Source organism: Podarcis liolepis (assembly GCF_965112155.1).
Source record: "Podarcis liolepis genome assembly, chromosome: 5".
NCBI classification, from domain to species: domain Eukaryota; kingdom Metazoa; phylum Chordata; class Lepidosauria; order Squamata; family Lacertidae; genus Podarcis; species Podarcis liolepis.
The window spans coordinates 55,488,064-55,507,844 of NC_139556.1; the positions used below are offsets into that span (position 1 = coordinate 55,488,064).

The 19,781-nt window shown below is 40.5% G+C and overlaps 1 protein-coding gene and 1 long non-coding RNA gene across 12 annotated transcripts in view; one reads left to right on the forward strand and one right to left on the reverse strand.

Annotated features, from left to right (window-relative positions):
• RBM20 (RNA binding motif protein 20) overlaps positions 1-13,571 on the reverse strand; it is a 115,278-nt gene extending 101,707 nt beyond the window's left edge. For 3 of the 7 annotated variants that reach the window (XM_083504757.1, XM_083504756.1, XM_083504755.1), the window contains exon 1: positions 7,596-7,777. In XM_083504757.1, coding sequence (XP_083360883.1) covers positions 7,596-7,765 — 170 coding nt within the window. In that variant the 5' untranslated portion in view covers positions 7,766-7,777. Of the gene's footprint in view, positions 1-1,369; positions 1,483-7,595; positions 7,812-13,073 lie in introns of those variants that run through there. The other 4 variants (XM_083504762.1, XM_083504760.1, XM_083504751.1 and 1 more) reach the window with 4 other exon arrangements.
• LOC310707698 overlaps positions 7,890-19,781 on the forward strand; it is a 33,145-nt gene continuing 21,253 nt past the window's right edge. For 2 of the 5 annotated variants that reach the window (XR_014526664.1, XR_014526665.1), the window contains exons 1-4: positions 8,639-8,757; positions 10,651-10,786; positions 13,658-13,770; positions 16,128-16,301. This is a non-coding gene — a long non-coding RNA (uncharacterized lncRNA). Of the gene's footprint in view, positions 8,125-8,339; positions 8,461-8,638; positions 8,758-10,650; positions 10,787-13,657; positions 13,771-16,127; positions 16,302-19,781 lie in introns of those variants that run through there. The other 3 variants (XR_014526662.1, XR_014526663.1, XR_014526666.1) reach the window with 3 other exon arrangements.

Below are 19,781 nucleotides of genomic sequence, written 5' to 3' on the forward strand. Positions count from 1 at the left end.
CATATGCTTCAGGTTACAGACTCCGCTAACCCAGAAATAATACCTCGGGTTAAGAACTTTGCTTCAGGGTGAGAACAGAAATCGTGTGACGGCAGCGTGGCAGCAGCAGGAGGCCCCATGAGCTAAAATGGTGCTCCAGGTTAAGAACAGTTTCAGGTTAAATATGGACCTCTGGAACGAATTAAGTACGTAACCAGAGGTACCACTGTATAGCTTATCAGTGTGAACTTGGAAATAAGCTATCCAGTTTTGTCCAACCTTTCTACAATTCTATGATTCTATGTGGCTCTTCCTCCATCCTCTTTTCCCGGCCACTCCACTGTTCTCCATCTACCATACGACTGTTTTCCTCAAAACAATTCCAATGGCACTGAGCACACTTGGTCTTCATTGGACTGTTTTGTCAAGTTACCCTCTTAGAGTTCTTTTTTCCTTATTTGTATACTTCTGCAAACCTTTGTGTTTTTCCAAGTCTACTAATATCTCCCTGTTGTTCATTTTGGTTTCATAAGCAACAGTGCTCAAAGGGCTCGATCATAATTAGAATGTAGGATGGACATATAAAATTACTTAGCCAAGAAAAAAAATGTTCAGATTGAATTACAATTGTGAATAAATTAAAATACCTTGAGAAACAGAAGTTTCACTACCTGTGGTCCCCCCTGGAAACCATGGGGAGTACAGGCATTGCAACCTCATGAGAATTATGTTAAATCTCTCGGCAAAATCTTTTCAAATTTAATGAATACCTGATGGGAAGAAAAAAACTAGTTATCCTGTAAGTAAGCAATGCTTTCCATCTCAAAACAGCCAAAGTAAAATAATAATAAATCCAAGGTTATAATCCTATAATAAGATACATCAGCAGGGGAGCTTTAGAATATGGCATATTTTCATATACAGTGCAGCTAGTGTAGATCCGATAGCACAGCTCCTTAGATACACCATGCAACTCCACATTACCTGATGTGAATCCACTAATAGAAAGCCCAAAACTGGCTAGAGAAAAGGGTTTGACAGGCTAAAGAGTGGACATATGCCACTCAGATCCTCATCCCACCTACAATGTTAGTATAATGCTACACTGACCATACATCTAATGTAAGCAAAAACTTACCTGCTGAAACAACAGAGAGCCAAAAATAAAATAAAAAATTCCTTCCCTCATCCTGCATTGCCCACATCATCACAACAGAGTACAGAATTCAGCCCATCATAGTGCATAAAGAGCAGTATATAAACCCTAGACAAGGAGACCGCATTTCAGGGGCACACAGATATATCTCGCAGACGCTGACCTCACATCATGCACACTGAGAACACACAAAGAGGAACTATGGGAAAAGAGCACTCATATTTTAAAAAGTACCTCATGCAAACAGCCTTGTCTCAGAACATATATTAGAAAGAGACTACTAGGAAAACTTCCTATCCCAGAACTGTTTCAGATGTTTTCAGCTGCTTCACCTTAGAACTCCAGACACAACAGCTAGTGCCAAACCACTCTGATAATTAGATATGCAAGCTCCTCCTCTTGGTTGCATGGAAGGGTGATGTGAGCATGTGAGCCTGAGGCTCCCTAGAACACATACGCACCCTGTCATCATGTAAGCACAACCATTGTCCATTGGATTCCATCAACAGACATGAAATAGCTATGACAGTAATTATGAATGAGTTGCCAAAACAATGAAGGCATTAACATTTCTACAACGCAAGTGGAGCTTTGCTAGATCTTATTAAGGATTTAAAACAACAGCTTGTAATTGACAGTTAATAAACTTAAAGAGGCATAGGACAACAGATTGATCACATCTTTATAAATCAGAACTTGCCACAAAGCCCATAAAGGGAATAATAAAAGTAATAAAAGGAAAAATTCATAACTGAAATCACAATGTTTAGCTGCAAACAGTTAGTCAGAATAAAATGCTGTCACAAACATTTTTAAAAACTACAATTTAAAATGATGACTGTGAAGAATTCCAGAATTAGTCTCTATTATGTACAATTGTAGAGCATTTGCTCCCTTAAAATTCCTAATGTATAATTTTTATGAATTTAAAGAAAAAATATATTAACTGAAATATTTTTCTGTGATTTGTTCCTCTTTAGAGAGAAACTTCTTAAGAAGTATTTAGAAAAATGATCATGTGTTAATTTCATAGGCAGTTACAGCATTTGAATGAACTCAGTTTTTTTAGAGAGTAGACTGATTTAATAAAATAAACATTTCCTAGTGTCTCCACTCATGGGAACAGCAATATTAAATTCCCAGTTTCTAAAAACTCTGGGTAATTTTGTTGCAGTTAACAGGAATTCACTGTCATGTGTTTGCTTAATTTAGATAAATTCTCATCATTCTATTGAGAATAATACACATCATGGAATTTACAGGCATTGTTGCAATTCCAATCCATGTTCTGTGGAAATCAATGATCCTTTCCCCTTTACAGTCTACAAAAGCACCATGTTCTACAGGACCATTCCAAATTGGCTAATGACTGGAACTACCGGTAACAATGAAACACAGATAAGAAGGGAAACCTCTATTCATAAGGGGTTTCTGCAATCTTTGAAAGGAAAGCATTTCCACTTAATATTACACTTCTTCTACCTCAGAACTTTCTCTAAAAGGCTTCAAAAGCTTTTTCCCATGCTGCATAAATCTCACAATGAAAGTCTTTCCAAATGTTACATGTCGTATCCCACAGGGAAACTGAAAAAAGTTTGTATACTTATGAGATATTAAACAGCAAATAGTCTGTTTCTATATTCCATTTTGTGCATCAGACAGCAGCTGATATACACATGGTCCATTTCCTCATGTAACCAAACAGCAACAGGTGAAATAAATTATGAAAGAACCATAAAATTATGGTGGACCTTCATTTCCCCCTGAATCTTCTATTTCTCTTAAACGCCAACATCTTTCAGTTTGGATTACCATGCTTACCACCGGGTTTTAAGAACTCTTAGTTCTGGTTGACTATCTTATTAATCACTGTCAAAGAAGTAGTTCATTAGGTATACAATGTGTTATGTGATATGTTTAAGACAAAACTAACATATTTAGACACAACATGTGGTAAAAGTAATTCGATGTGGAACTTACCATAAAGAAAAATGTAGCTTAGTAAGCTTCTGATTAGTTCTTTTTGCTGTTTCTTAATATGTGTGAACATCAATTTACTTCCTGTTTATTTTTACAAAAGTGGCAAGACGGGGGAGGGGGGGAGTTTATCTGACGTGTCCTTCATCTGGACTGAGGGGTGGGCTAAGGCAGTGGAAATCAAAATCCCAAACTTATTTGTTATTTATATGAAACTTTCAAATACATATAAAACACCCACAAAGGAATGATAATACGAAACTCATTTGGAATGTCAAACCACTAGAAATATAATTATAAGCAAACTATATCAAAAGCTTTTTTTGTTACAAAGACTAATCCTACATCTTGATGCCTCACACCAGTCAACGGAAAACAAAATAAATCAGTTTTAAATAACTAAACTGAAACTTCAATAAGCAAATCTTACACTACTATGTCTTAAATACTATGTCAAAAAGAGCAACTAAATTAGATTATTTCAAGAGTTTCTTTTCTTAACTGGAAACCAAATCTGTTTTGGGACATAAGGTGCAAAAGGCCACATCTATTCTTGGTATTTCATTAAGTGAGCTTTCCCCACAACTCTTGCGGTACTTACTTTTCCCCAAAATGTTTGTTTTTAGGGAATTGTTGATAGGAAATCTTAATACTGTATCAACATATGTAAAACAAAAACACTAATAGCATGTGGTCCTAAGCATGCTCATTTGGAAGAAATGGGAGTATAGAACTTGCATCATCATTATTCATATATTACAGTACAACTCTATACAGGTCTTCTCAGAAGTACGTCACACTGTGTACAAGGGGCAGGGAGTATAGAACTCATATTAAAATCTGCAATCCATGAAAAGGCCCAGATCAAATCCTGACATTCCCTTGAAGGATTTATTCACACAGCTTTGTCATTTTTTTTCAACTTATAGTGGCTAGAAATTGGGAAAAAGCCAGATATGCTTAAATCATGTTGATGGCAGGATTATAAGGGACAATCCAATCTCTTGCTGCAGTCTTCCTTTCTTACTCCCACTGGTCTGAGAACAGAATTCTCCCAGAACTAACCTCTACTGTAGATGTTATCAAGGATGTGCATGCACATTCCTCAATCATACTTTTAAGTCTGGAATCCTATACACATTTACTTGGTTGCAATTCCCACTGTGCTCAATATGGCTTACTTCTGAGTAGGCACATAGAGGATTTCAATTTAAGTCTGATTAAACTTGAAGTGAATTGCTGCCTCTAAAATTTGTTTCATCCAGTCCCTTCTGATGCTGTTTATTTCCCATCAGTGTTATTTCAATAATTTTTCCCCATCATGTACCACCATGGTAAATGCATCATAGATATCCAAGATCTATTGGTTTCGATTGCAAGCTTTCAAACATCGCGCTGCCACAACCTTCTGCCCTCTCTTCAGAACTCCGCTCACCCAGCCAGAATACAGTCAAATCTTTTTCATGTCTGTAAGACCATTGCCTAAACATGCCCATATACCGGTAATTTCATCCAGATTCCACATTCTTAAGGAGCGGCTGCTTTCTCCATCTGCGACCTAGGCTCTTCACTAATCCTCCACCCCCTAGGAAGTCAGATGTTCCAGTTTAAAAATCCTAAATCAGGTGGCATTTATGCATTCCCACTCAAACAAAGAACAGGTGAAATAATGTAATCAGTATATCGCAGGTGCCTAACCAAAACTGATATTATATTTGAAACACTGGAATACAAATCTACAAAGTGTTTTTATGTGAACTGCAGGACATGGGGGATAAAGAGTTAACATGAAGTCCGCAGAAAGATGCTGCCTTGCCCAAGGCCACCCAGTAAGCTACACAAATTCAATATCTGAGTGGAGATTTGAAGGGTCTCCCATAAACACAGCACTCAGTATTTCTCATCATGTTTTAAATTACTTTTAATATGTAATAATTTGATTTGTTAGAAGATTTAAACTTCTATATTAATTTAGGATACAGGATGCTGCATTCTTACTCCTTCTCTTCCTTACAATTTCCCCACTACACAAAACCGTATTTTTCCAGATTAAAAACCACACCCCACAGCAAAAATTACTATATTCCATCTGAAATGGTACCCTTTCTATAAATGTAAATGTAAAGCTATTAGCTAAAATGTTATAATTATGAGATTTAGTCAATGGTTGTGTATAAACGAATATATAACTTTCAATGTATAATGCTTATAATTACACCTGTGAAAAATATTTCTGTCCAGAAAGCGCAGAATACTTCCTTACCAGTATACTGGACTGAATTGCTAAGAGTTTAATCAAGTTCTTTCCTATAAAGAGTTAAGACTGCTATTTCATTTGTTTTACTATAAAATAATAAACATTTTACCTGCCATTTTACATATTTTTACAATAATATCAATTTTTAACCATTTTATGAGTAGGAATATTAGAATACTGGTGAATCTTGTAAAACACAGTTCACTTCTGCTTCAGCAATATGAAAATAAATAGAGCAAAACAAAATGTATGTGATGACAATTAAGTACCTACAAGCAAAGCCATTTTCGGAACTTTTCTACATGTGTAAAAGTAATAGAAAATAATTAACAGTCAAAATAATTTGACGGCCTACTCTCTGAGTTGTTCTTCTAATAGCTGTTTTAATTTAATTTGATTTAATACCGTGTTCAGTTCACAAAACACTTCTCAAAATTCTTATGCCAATCACTGTCTATATTAGTTTCCAAATGTTTCAGAAAATAAACCCAATAACATGTATCTAAACATTTTCTGTTTACTACAGTTAATATTGAAGCATATTAATTATGTCAACATGCAATAAGAGATTAAATTATGCAACGCAGTTACAAATACCGCGATCAAGTTCCACTACCATAGATGGAAGTTTGACATTTGCAATTTTACGCCATGCTTCCATGATAAAGAATGGCTGGAACTATCTTCTTTAACTCCATTTTTTAAGACACATAATGATAGCAGGTTGTGTATTTCAGCATTAACCAACAAAAATGATTCTGAAAAATATATTGTTTTAGACCACTATAATTTCTCATAAAGTTGTCGTGCTTAGGCTGCAATCAAAAACATGAAGAAATAAGCCCCACTGAACTCAGTGGTTCAGTGAGAAAATAGTTAGTTCTGAGAAAATATGCAAAGGATTGCATGGATAGAAGAACAATCAGAAAATAATATTGAAATATGCTTCCATCAAATGTTGTGGTTGTGGAACCCCCCAAAATAATGTATAAGTAAGGTCTACAGCGCCATACCATATTTTGAAGGCCTAGATCATCTTTCTCAATGGGAGGCCGCTTTACAAGTGCGCAGATATTAAGAAAGCTAGGATTACTCCACAAACCACCACAGTCTTTCTTCTTCATGCAGCAAATTTGATGAATCAACAGAAAGAACTACTTTCTCTGGGACCTCTAGGCAATGATATTAAAAGCTGACTTTTTACCACATGCAAAATTATCGCTCCACCATGTCTTTTTAAGTCATCAAGGCAAGCTATGACTCTTATAGCAACGTCTGCTATTGTAACCACTTTCCGACTTATTTAAAATTTAGCCAGGATTTATTTTATACTAATGTTCTAGCCAGATTTGGGGGGGGGGGTGGAACCTTTGAATCCAATACATATAACCATTTTCCTTCAGGCCTATGGCATCTGTTACACAGTGTTATTTCAATTTCAGCTAATCTTCAGGCGTTTCATTTAATTAAGAAGAAAATACATGGGCAGATTAACATACCAATTTTCCTCCACGATGGATATGTGTGGAAATTGAAATAGATCAGTCTGCTGTAATTATGCAAACTTTCTTATCAGTGTTTTTACGACCGGTACGATTGCAAAAAGCAAGCCCATTTCACCAACTGGGGTTGTTGCTCTTTACATACAGCACCAACTTGTCCTGAATTTCCATTCCCGCACATCTAATTCCCATCGAGGCCTTAGCAAGAGGAGCCTTTAAAAAGTGGGCAAGAAATGCGAAAGCTGCAACATTAATATGTGAACAAGAAGAGTGTAGAAGAAACACTCTCATGCTTGTAAACATAAGATGAGCGAGACTTTCTCCCTAAAAGAAAATGCAGCGGGTGACCAAAGCGGAGGAACTAAATTGAGCCACATCCATAGGATTTTATATATCAAAGAAAATCTCACCGCTGCTGCGGAAGGTCAGAAAGAATTTTTTTTTAATCCCTGGAGAATAAAATGGGGGTCCCTTTTTTTGTATGTGCCCCACGCGGAGATACTCCAGGGAAAGGAGGGGGAAAGACCGCTGAAGTTATTAAACAATCCCTGAGGGAAGCCTATATGCAAACAAACCTCGCTGGCCCTGCGCTGAAGAGGGAGGAGAGAAAGCGCCACCGAGCCGAAAGGGAAGCCCGGAGACCCCCCTCTCCGCCGCCTCTCTCTCTCTCCCCCCCCCCCCGCCGCCCTCCTCGCCCCAAGCAACGTCCCGACGCGGCTCTTACTTCTGGATGAGTTGGGGCAGGTTCGGCGCCGGTGGTGGCATCCCCCTGGAGGGGCCGCCGCCGCCTCCGGCTCCGGCTTGGAGAGGAGCCGAGGCGCGGGCATCTCTGCTCTCAGGCTGCTCGGGGCCATTGGGGTCCGGGGCCTGGTTCATGGCAGCCGCGGGGACCATTCAGGCAGCTGGCGGCGGGTCAGCCAGCACCACCCGAGCCTCCCTGGGAAGCCGCGGGGAGAGCGCCAGACACCCGACCCCGGCCGGGCAGCGTGTGCAGCAGGAACTCGACGCAGGCGGCGGCGGTGGCGGCAAGTGCCCCTCGCGGCCGCTCGCCCTTCTGGAAGGTGTCTGCGCTGAGGGGGCAGCGGGAGGCTGCGGAGAGGCATTTATGGCGATGCCTGGTGCAGCGGAGCCAATGGAGGGAGGAGGGGCCCCCTCCTACGCCAGGACGGAGGCTTCTGGCCATGGCGGGGATTTTGCTGACGGGGAAGGGGCGCTGCAGTGAGGCGACGGGGCGCCCGTGACCTAGGATAGTCGTAAGAAGTCTCCCATAACGGACAGGGGAGGCTTCCATCATTTCCTCCTGGGACGCGCGGACCGAGAAATCCCCCGGGTCCGCCAACAGCGTCTCGGTCCCCCCCCCCCCGTGCACGGCCTTCGGGGGGCGCAGCGACATGTTTTCCTTCTCCCCTCAGGACGTTTTGGCGCCATTCCGCGCCTCGCGCCTGCACCCGCCAGAGGGGTTTTTTTTGGCGCGCGCAGCATCTCTCGCGCGCACGTGGCGCCTGGCCCACTCGCGTCGCCCTCCTGTCGTTTGCGAGAGGTTCGCTCGCGTGGCTGCCTGCGCGCCTCTGTTCGCCTGTGGGAATAAGGTGGTCTTTTACTCGCGCCTCACGGAGCGTTGTTTGGCCTCCTCAAGACGGCGTGTGTTTCAGCACTTCACAGGACCCCTAAAACCCCACATTGCAGCCGAAGTGATTGAGGAGACTTTTCGCCCCGTTATGTTTCCAGACGACCTTTTTGCTGATTGCTCATTCCGATCTGTTCCCTGGCAGCTTGTGGGCCTTGCCTCAAGCAAATCATTCCCCTACTCTTTCCAGTGTATTTTCCCCTTTCCTCTGATTGTCCTTATTTTAGGATGGAATTCAATCAAATACCAACAAATTCAGGTTGCGCAAATAAAGTTTATGTGCTGTTCTTGCACAGCAAATCTGCTCCCCATCCCCACCCCATAGTTATTTTTCCCAAGGAAAGGGGAAAGTTAACAATGGCTTGACATCACCATTGAGTGTTCAATAAGCATCAGATGAGCTCCTCAGAAACTTAGTGTGAACAAATCAAGACAAATGCTCAGTAAACATTTGAAGCAACTGTTGTTGCGAAAAGTCAATAGAGTGCATTTCCCTGTCACTTTCCTTATTCTGAAGAAGCAGGTTTGTTGAGCAAGAGCACCAGGTCAGCTTCCATTGCCCAACCTGATTTTGCCAATATGTGATTGTCACTATTTTCACATAGGATTCAATCTGGAAGGACCCTTAGACAAAAAAAACCCCACCCCTTCCATATACAGTAGTTAACTGTGAAACCTGCACATCCATTCATTTCTTACAGATGCACTGAGAAAATTCCCAGCTAATAGTCATGCCACAAAGTGTATTTGACTGTCACATGGTCGGCACAGGTCATTTTTCTGGAATTTCCTCAGCAACATGGCATTGGCAGGTCTCATCCTCCTTTGCTTCCCTGCCTCACTCCCCTAGGAAGCCCATCAACACCACTCAGAGAGCGATTGAGAGTAGCAAGATGTAGGAGGCAGCCGCTGGTTGCAGCTTCCACTGCTTGCTCACCTAAGCAGGCAACTGCAAGGAGCAGCTATTGCTGCTTTCATTCTTTCTGGGTGGTGCAGTTGGACCCAGAAGACCTACTGTGCCACCCAGAGGGATAAAGTATGGGAGGAGGCAGGGTCTGCTGCTTACCATGGCAATTGCTACCACCTGTGGTCATTCTCTCTGTGCAGGGCTCGCTGCATTACCCAGAGGGAATGTGAGTCTGTGGAGAGTGTGGCATCTGAGCTTCCACACTGCGGAAGTGGTGGTTGCCCCTTGCCATCATCACTCATCTGCTCATTTACCAATCTGAGTGGCAGTGCTGGGCCCAATCCCCAGTGCCAATGCAGCAGGAAAGGGCAGGCAAGCAAGTGGAGGTGGCTGTTCTCTTGAACTGTCGCTCAGTTACTTGCTTGGGATGGGATGGAAGGAGGGGCTGCTGCAGGATGTACAGTTTTAGCACACAGAGAGGATCACCCAAGTAGAACTAAGTCTCCCATGGGACCCTCTCAACAGCAGTGTCTGTTTTTCCTCAGTGGCAGCTAGTCAGGTCGGTGTGACCCATATGAGGCGGCTCTCTTGAGGCTCAGCAGCTGCCTACCTGCTTCAGCCTCTGAAGCTAATTGATTTTTCATAAAGCATAAAGATTCGAAAAATTAAGTTGGCCTTACAGAAGGTTAATCTTTGATTTGTTCACATTGTGCCTTAAGCTTACACTTTTTCTGTGTGCATACATATGTCTGTAATTTCCTGGACAGGCAATGTTTTCTATGCAAGTTTCTTGGTAGAGAAGAAAGGAAAATAACACCTACAATAATGGAGTTTAATTTTGTAACAATATTACCAATTTAAACCCCAGTATCTATGCAAATGGAAGACAGGAGGGTAAAGTGTATATGGGACACCATTTTATATCAAGGAATAATATATCTGAAAGTGAAATAAGATAAAGGACCTTTAAAACATCAGTCATATTCAGTAGCTAAAACTAAACGCCATGGGAAAATAATATTTATGTGAAGACTATTTAGGTGGCATTAAACAAAAAAAGCAGTTCAGTTGGCACGGGATTGTTTTTAAATTATAGTTTTTTTTTCATATTCAGGGTAAGTGGTGATTTAGTGTCTGTTACAGTGGGAAACTCGGAAGAACAATTTCACAACAATAAAATGAGAGTAGTCAGACTGCAATGTGTAATACCAAACTATGCCTGATTTACTATTGTATTTACTGCAGGTGCGCTTTTCCATCTTCTAATTTCACTAGCCTTACTACTACAGTAAGGATTTACACCTCTTTCATCACTTTTACATCTGCTTGTGCTTTTCGTCTCCTCTTGAACTCAGAAATGTTTTTACAGTTCCAAACTCAGGTATGTAGTGTTCCCTTTCATCAACTTCCATTTTGCTTTACAAGTTTTCTTTATACTTTTGGCCCATTCCATGAAACTATGCTTCCTTCTCATCAAGACCACATATATACTACAGACTTATAAATATTGGTTTGTACTAATTGTACTGCTATGGCTTTCCATTAAAAATATTGGGAATTTTAGTTTGGTGAGACTTCTGAGAATTATCTGTTAGAGATAGGATTAGAAAGTCTCAAAAGTGTCTGTAATTTCATGGTATTTTTTTAAATTTGTTGCTTTTTTGCCATGGCAACTCATAGTGACTTTTAAGCAAAACAAGCAAGCATACACAAACATACATTAAAACCAGCAGTAAAAAACCAACAATCTAAACAATCTAGAAGACAATTTTACTTTTTAAAAACTAGTTTAAACATCCTATCCACACAAAAAGGCCATAGATAATTAAAAGACAAAGGCTTTATGAAAATGTAACAATTTCAAGGTTAAGGAGCAAAAACAAGGTAGCAAAACAGTGTCCTGTCCCAGACTATTCCTGGTTCTAAAGTTTCAAATCAATTGCTCTTTTTTCTTGTATGTTTTTCCAGCCCTAGGATATTTTCCCCTGTTTCTGAGGGAACAAGAGGTAGATTACCTGCACTGGAAATCAGTTAGGAAAACCTTGGGATCTTCTACGTATAAAAAATGGTGCAAGATTATGCATACGCATACACAACGTCCAACTTTGTGCTCCCACACTTTGTCCTCTGAGATATAGTTAGAGAACCATAGGCTCCTCCCAGCACCCTATAGAAAACCTATCATTCAAAGGGTTTCAGAAAATAGAAAATGTCCAGTTCAAGTGTGCTGTAGATTTGCCCCCCTTCTCCTACCATGTTTTTAAGCAGGTGAAATCATTTCTTAATTTTTGCTTTTGAACCTGGCAATCCATATTGGGCTTTGAGATGAAAAGGAAAGGTCTGAATTATTTAAATGCTTTTGATTCCTTAAATGCCAGCCGTGTTGCAAGGCTATGAAAAATGGGAGGTTGGTAGGATCTAAACAAGAGCCTGGAAGAGATGGAGCAACAAAGAACCAAGGCTGCACAACCCAATCCTATATGATTGTCTTGTGTCATAGTAAGCCAAAATGTATTTTAGACTTCAGTTTATTCTCAGATTTTAAAATGTCTACTCTATTGTGAAATATGATTCTCCAACTGCCCTGTCTCCTATAGACATTCACACCTGTACAAGAAGTGGGTACAGCGGCTGTAAAAATACAATAACCACTCTGAATAAGTGGAAAATTCCAATTACACACAGTTTACATCCACTTGGCTGAAGTGAAAATGATTTTGCCACATGCAAAAACAATGGAAGAAAAGAACAGCAAAATATAGTCGCTCACAGAACCTTTACCACTAGCTCTTCTAAAAATTACTTTAATTCAAAGTTTTTCTTCAATTGTGTTTTTAGGCAATTTTCCAATTAATTTTAAAAGTTTCAAACTATTCAGGTTATGCTTTCTGAATAATCAGCTTATACTATCAGAACTTGCATGTCAGTTTGTTTATATGTTAAACTGCTATTTAATGCTCTAAATTTAAGGGCCTAGTACAAACATCCAAGACAGGCCCCCTCCATCACACATACCACAGTCCCATGCTATTAATACAATATCACAACTCATGCAATAAAAGTTTACATTCTAATTCTGAAATTGCATTTACCATATGTTTGAAATTACACTCTGATCCACACTGGGATTTTTCTACCATGCCCTGCAAACACGCACATGCTGTCTGCTACTTTTGTTTAATATAACAACCGGCTTGAAGAAACATTCTGCTATTTAGTAACTTTTTGACTGGCATTCATAAAATTAATATCCTTTCACTGTTTTGTTTTGTTTTTATTCTGGTTTACTAACACAGCATCAAACATTCCATAAACAGATAATAATAAAAATAAAAATAAATTTTATTTATATCCCGCCCTCCCCAGCCGAAGCCGGACTCAGGGCGGCTAACAAGAATAAAATAGTACATTCTAAAATCATTTCATTATAAAATTAATTCAAATAAAATTGATGGCAACCATTAGGCTAAAGTTCTGTGAAGATTGCCAAAGGAGGTCAATTCATTTTAAAGTTTATTTTTTAATTACAAAAACATCATCTTCCCAAAATCGATTTCTTACAAGTTCACACTCAATAGACAAAATAGTTAGGAGGTTTAAGCATTCTTGCCCCCTGGGGCTAAGCAAACTTTAGTGAAAGGTAGTTGTTGCTGTATTTTGTAACTTACTGTAAATGAGGGTAGTTCATGCTCCTTTCCAAAAGTATGGTAGTTTCCTGCCCTCCAGATGCAACAATTCACAAAGAAAATTCTGAGATACTTGTGGATAGATATTTACTCACTTTTTCATTTACTTATATTTTGAGCATACAAGTGTTATAAGCAGCACTGACTCCCACTGTTCCTGGGATTAATGGCCCTGATTATTATAGGGCTTTGCTCCTCCCTCCTGTCTCTGTGGCTGAAACTTCTTGAGTGAGCAAGTCCAGATGAAAAATGCAAATATTTCTGGGTGGTATTCAACTACGTTTTATGCAGAATAGGCCCATTTAAATCAATGGACCTAACTTATTCATGTTCATTAATTTCAGTGGGCCTACTCTGACTTCATTGACTACAAGTTCTGCTTATAGACGTGGGCTTGGGTGAGCAACTAGCACACTGATCTGAATGTTGCTTGTTCTGCTATAACATTCCTGTTTGGCCCCGCAAATCTCACAGAGTTTGTGCACAGTAAAATCCAATAAAATAATATAAAATAATAATTGTGAATTAGGAGCATATTATGTTTTGCTCAGTTTCTTTTCTTTTAGCTTTAGTGGTGAACAGTTGCTGTTTCAAAATTATGAAAGGAACAGAAAATAGTCACTCATTACATGGGGCAGTATTTTGGGATCCAAGAGCATGTGTAAACATCAAAGGTATGGTAAATTTCACATTCCAGTCTTTTCTAAACTTTCAGAATGTAGATCAAGGATTATGCTGTCACCAGCTTTAGGTGGTGGGTAAGGCAGTAATATCCCTTCGCTATACGTGCAAAAGACAATATTACTTTAGCAAATGCTTTCTTCAATCAGGAGACAGTTACAGTGTGTAGCTTTCATCAGCTGACTAAGCCTCTCTGTTGGAAAGTTTCCCCTATCACATGATAACCTGGACAAATGTGGAATCTGTGGAAGTTTGTGTCTGTAAAATCTTGTCTCTGTAAAATACCATTTTACTCCACTGCAAATCTTCACCTGCTTGAGTCTTGATGACACATAACCACAATTTTAGGGTCCCAATCAACTTTGAATTGTCACTGTTGTAACTTTGATTGGGATGGTATAATCTTTTCAAGTGCTTTCAAACTGCTAGGTGGGCTCCTGCTGGGACCAAACAATGGGAGCTCACCCCGTCATGTGGATTCGAACCACTGACCTTCTGATCAGCAAGCCCTAGGCTCTGTGGTTTAGACCACAGCGCCACCCGCATCCCACTTTCACCTTTATGTATTCTAAAAACATTAACAGCATTTACACACTACCATTATACAGTAGCACTCTGAGATATAAACTAGATTAATTTCTCTTTGTGCTGTAAGATAGCCATGTTTTTATTTACTACTCATATAGCAGCATAAATGTGCATGGTGCCATTCATGGTTCAAGAGGGTCTAGCCCTGAGAAATCCACAATCTAAAAATTGACACGGGGACACAACAGAGGAAGTGGGGAAAGTACTATACAGGGCAGATCAATTCGAAGCAGACTTTTGCGAGGGAATGAGGAGATAATCTTTTGCTCTAGGGAACAGATCAGCTTTGGAACCAGCAGATCCATGGCTGGCTCTGCTCCACTCCCAGTTCATAACAATCTGCCTTGTGTCTCTTTGTTTGCTACCACCAGCAGTCCCATCGACTGCAATTTATGTGATCGCAGAAGGAGCCTCCACAGCATTAAAGCCCCCCTCCTGGCAGAGGGCATTGGACATGCACATCTGCTGTACCCTAAGCCCCTGTAGCTGTAAAGATGAGGCAGGTAGAAATCACTCTTGTACTAACTAGGCTGTAACATTATTTATAATACTAAAAAGTATTGGCGTTATTATAGAAATGTTTAATAGTTATTGTACAGCATATTTTCATACTCATGTGGGATTCCTAGAATGGGTTTTCACATTAGCCTTTCTAGCTGTTTAAACAATGAAAGGAGAGGTTATGTGGCATCCGTTGTGATTTATTTTTACCGGATGATCAGTGGAGAAACAAGATATGCATGACATGCATTGCCTTGGCCTTCACTTTCCTTTGATGATTAGGACAGAATTTTAATTATGGTGCATGCGGATTTGTGTAAGTCACTTGAAATAACAAGCGCTGGGTATCAAAACAAAAAATGTCGCTTTCAAATACTACAGCTCGTGGATGCAAAGTTACAATTAAAACAGCAACAACTGATAATAATAATAATAATAATAATAATAATAATAATAATAATAATAATAATAATTTATTATTTATACCCCGCCCATCTGGCTGGGCCTCCCCAGCCACTCTGGGGGGCTTCCAACAAAATATTAAAATACAGTAATGCATCAAACATTAAAAGCTTCCCTAAACATGCCTTCAGATGTCTTCTAAAAGTCTGGTAGTTGTTCTCTTTGACATCTAGTGGGAGGGCGTTCCACAGAGTGGGTGCCACTACCGAGAAGGCTCTCTGCCTGCTTCCTTGTAACTTTGCTTCTCACAATGAGGGAACCGCCAAAAGGCCCTCGGCGCTGGACCTCAGTGTCTGGGTAGAATGATGGGGGTGGAGACGCTCCTTCAGGTATAAAGGACTGGGGCCATTTAGGGCTTTAAAGGTCAGCACCAACACTTTGAATTGTGCTCAGAAACATACTGGGAGCCAATGTAGGTCTTTCAAGACCGGTGTTATGTGGTCTCGGTGGCCACTTCCAGTCACCAGTCTAGCTGCTACATTCTGGATTAGTTGTAGTTATAAAGATTGCACATCAGTGGCAGCCTTCACCAAAATGTAATAGTAAAGTATGCATATTGTCAATAAAGAAAAAAGTTGCCATAGCTCAGGCCATCTGGTAAGCAGCCTTTTTGCATGTATAAATGACAGTAGAGTATTTGATTGCAAAATAACCAGCAGGTTCAGCGCAAGACTCATGGATGCTGTGGTAAAGATTTTCCTAAATCTTGCACTGCCACCATAAATGTCTAAATATTTAAGTAGAAGCAGCATATTGGAACATATTTACCTCTGTTTTAGCTTGGGTATGTCCTCTATTTTTCAGGGAATAAGAACAGAGGAAGAGCCCTGTTAGATTGCACTAAAAATAAAGGCTGCAATCCTATGCACACTTACCTTAGGTTCAACCTCATTGGCTTCGTGCATAGGGTTTTAGTGCTAGTCCAGATTCCTCCTTCCCATAGTGGTCAACAGTTGTCTCCCGAAGCCCACAAGTAAGGTATGAAGGGGTCACCTTCATATAATTCGTATAATTGGAAGAAAGTTTCTCATTGTTGCTTACAAGCTTGGGATTTGCACTCTGCCCACACTCTGGAGCTAACTTACTTTAAACCACCTTCTAAACATTGTTTTGGTGAGGTAATCCCAGTCTAGAATGCAGACTGGTCACCTTCAGATGCAAATGCTTTGCCCTTTATCATTCCATGGGCTACTGAACTAGAAACATGTAACCAATGCCTAACTCCAGCCAGAAACATCTGGGAAAGAAATTATTTATTTATTTATTTATTTATTTATTTATTTATTTTTGTTGTTGTTGTTGTTGTTGTTGTTGTTATATAGTTATTTATACTTCCCCTTTTTTCCTGAGAAAACTCAAAGCAGTTTACAGATTTTTATTAATTTTACTAAAAATACAGTCATACCTCAAGTTGAATGTGCTTCGGGTTGAGTGTGTTCGAGTTACGCTCCACGGCAACCCAGAAGTAACGGAGCGTGTTACTTCCGGGCTTTGCCGCTCGCGCATGCGCAGACGCTCAAAATGACGCCACACGTATGCGTGGAAGCAGCAAAACATGACCCATGCACACGCAGACACGCCATCGCGTCTTGCATTCCATTCCAGATGGGAACGGGGCTCCGGAACGGATCCCATTCGCATCCCGAGGTACCACTGTATAGAAAAATCAATCATTAAAATACAATTAAACATTGATAGAATTAAAACTATGTACATATATGAACTGTGTTTTAAAAATACGAATAATTACATAAAAACAGCACAGCACCAGTCCTTTCATTAAAGCAGTCAGTTCCCAAAGGCCTTTTGGAAATGAAAGTCTTCACCTGCCAGTTGAAGGACAACTAGGAGGGAGCCAGTCTAGCTTCTCCAAAGAGGCAGTTCCAGAGTTTGGGAGCAGCCACTGAGAAGACCCTCTCCCATGTCCGCACCAAGCAGGCCTGTGAGGGTAGTGGGACCGAGAAGGACATCCCTGAAGATCTCAAAACCTGAGCAGGTTCTCATATGCAGGTGTTCATATGCAGGTTCACATATGGTGTTTCAGATAGCTTGGACCTACATCATGTAGGGTGTTATAGGTGATAACGAGCACTTTGAATTGTGCCCAGAAACAGCTGAAATATGTATATTTTATTGCTACTTATTATTTAGCATTTTTAGTACTGTTATGTTTGAAACCCATCCGTGCCATAGACGAGTGTCTATATAAAATGAATAAATAAACATATGAGGCCAAGGTTTTTCTGCATTATATATACAGTGGTACCTCAGGTTACATACGCATCAGGTTACATACGCTTCAGGTTACAGACTCTGCTAACCCAGAAATAGTACCTCGGGTTAAGAACTTTGCTTCAGGATGAGAACAGAAATCGTGCGGTGGTGGCGCGGCAGCAGCGGGAGGCCCCATTAGCTAAAGTGGTGCTTCAGGTTAAGAACAGTTTCAGGTTAAGAACGGACCTCCGGAACAAATTAAGTACGTAACCAGAAGTACCACTGTATGCTAAATCTGCAATCCACAGATCTCTAGCAACTGCTGGTGCTGAGTCAGGCTCCAATGAAGGAGCCTGCTGTGGGGGCGCCTATTTGCGCCCCCTCTCAAAATTGGGCCCAAGACCACAGCACCCACAGCACCCCTCTGCTTGCTGCCCATTCCAAATTGCCCAGCTGAAGCCTTCTTAGAGGGGTAGTTGGTTGCAGACCTGTTCGCTATGCTTTGCTCCTGTTGTTTGCAATCTGTAGCTCGTTCCCCCAATGCAGCGGTGTAGCTCAGGCCCCCGGAGTGTCACGTGCGCAAGGCAAGCCACCCACTGGGTGGGGCAAGCTGGGGCATATTGCACTGCATCAAGCCTCGCCACTGCCCCCCCCCAGCTGTAGGGTGGCTGAGGGAGAGGCGGCAGACGGATGCAAGCCCCACACTGCCATTTTGGGCTGCGTGGCGCCTGCAGGTGCCCGAGCCACCGTGTCACATAGCCCATAGCCATTTTGTCACCCCCTTCAGGGATGACACCCAGGTGGCCCGTACCCACTGCACCCCCTTCCTACGCCACTTGTGGGGGGACATGCATTGGAAAGATTTTACCACAGGAAAATCTAGTTATTTGAAAATCTAGATGCAAAGTTCACCAGTGAATCTAACCTTCCCTGAAGTCCATGCACATTTGCTTCTGAGCTAGGCTTTGGATACTTATGCTGCTGCAGATCCATCTGCTTTCATTTTTGTAAGAACCATATATGAGTTTGAAGACATACACACACAAAGGTATCACCGAGCAGTCATTAGCACACCGTATGGTCATGATGTTGAAATGTTTCTTATTTTCATTCCCTAGTACTAAGCGCTAATGCTTCAAAAACTTTGCAACAAGAGCCTCAGACTATTAGTGTGCCAACAGGAGCCTGGAACTGCTGTAGGTTAACAAAACATGAGTCTGATGATAATCCTCACACCGAATTTCAACAGTGGAGTATTTCATGTCATAATTCCCAGTGCACAGGGATAAACCCCTTCTGAAAAGGTTAATGCAGACAACAATCTTTCCAATGTTGTGTGTTGCTGTTTGTAGTCCCACACACACCTAATAGACCAAGCAGCACAAAGTGTGTGTGTGTGTGTGTGTGTACATACATGCACACACAATCTTACAGGGAAGCTTATAGTACCAAAGCATGATTCTAGAGAATATCAAAAGTAAATGAAAGATACCTTGACATTTCATTTTCATATGAAACAATGGTATGGAAGAAAGTTTGCATACTAGTTTTACAAAACTAAAAGCAGTTGACTCCTGTCACATGCGTTATTATGAGACTCTGCTAGTGATAACAGTCATCTTACTTTAAGCATAAAATCTCATTATTGAGATGTTTGGGGATTAGTGTTCTAAATCAGTTCAGAAGATGTCAGACTTTTCTTTTTGAGTAAAGGTGAAGCTGTTGCCATATCCAGATTAATTTAAGATGGAGCTCAGCATTTATAACTGCTATTATTCATTTTAAACTCCAGGGAAACATCCATTAACACACATTACGGGCTTGATGTAAGAAAATTGAACTTAGATCCTATTGAAATCAATGGGATGAGTTAGTCATTACCTAAATTCCATAGATTTCTATGAGAGCTAAATTCAATAAATTTAGCTTGCAAACCTATACACATCTGGGAATAAGTCCCATTGAACTCAACGGTGCTTACTTCTGAGTACAGATTAACAGACTTGCACACTTAGTCTGTTTCCAGCTCTATGTGTATAGCTTAGATATGGTTTCCAAACAGAGTGGATATTGGTTTCATGTGAAGACACTTAGAATAATTTTGGCATGTTTTCTGATATTCAAACAGTGTTAGGCATAAAACTAGAATGCTGTATTTGGGGAAGTCAGCATGCAGTGATTTTGAAACTAGCCATCCTGTGGTATTTGAAGACATCACCAAGATGTTAACTAATACACACAGCA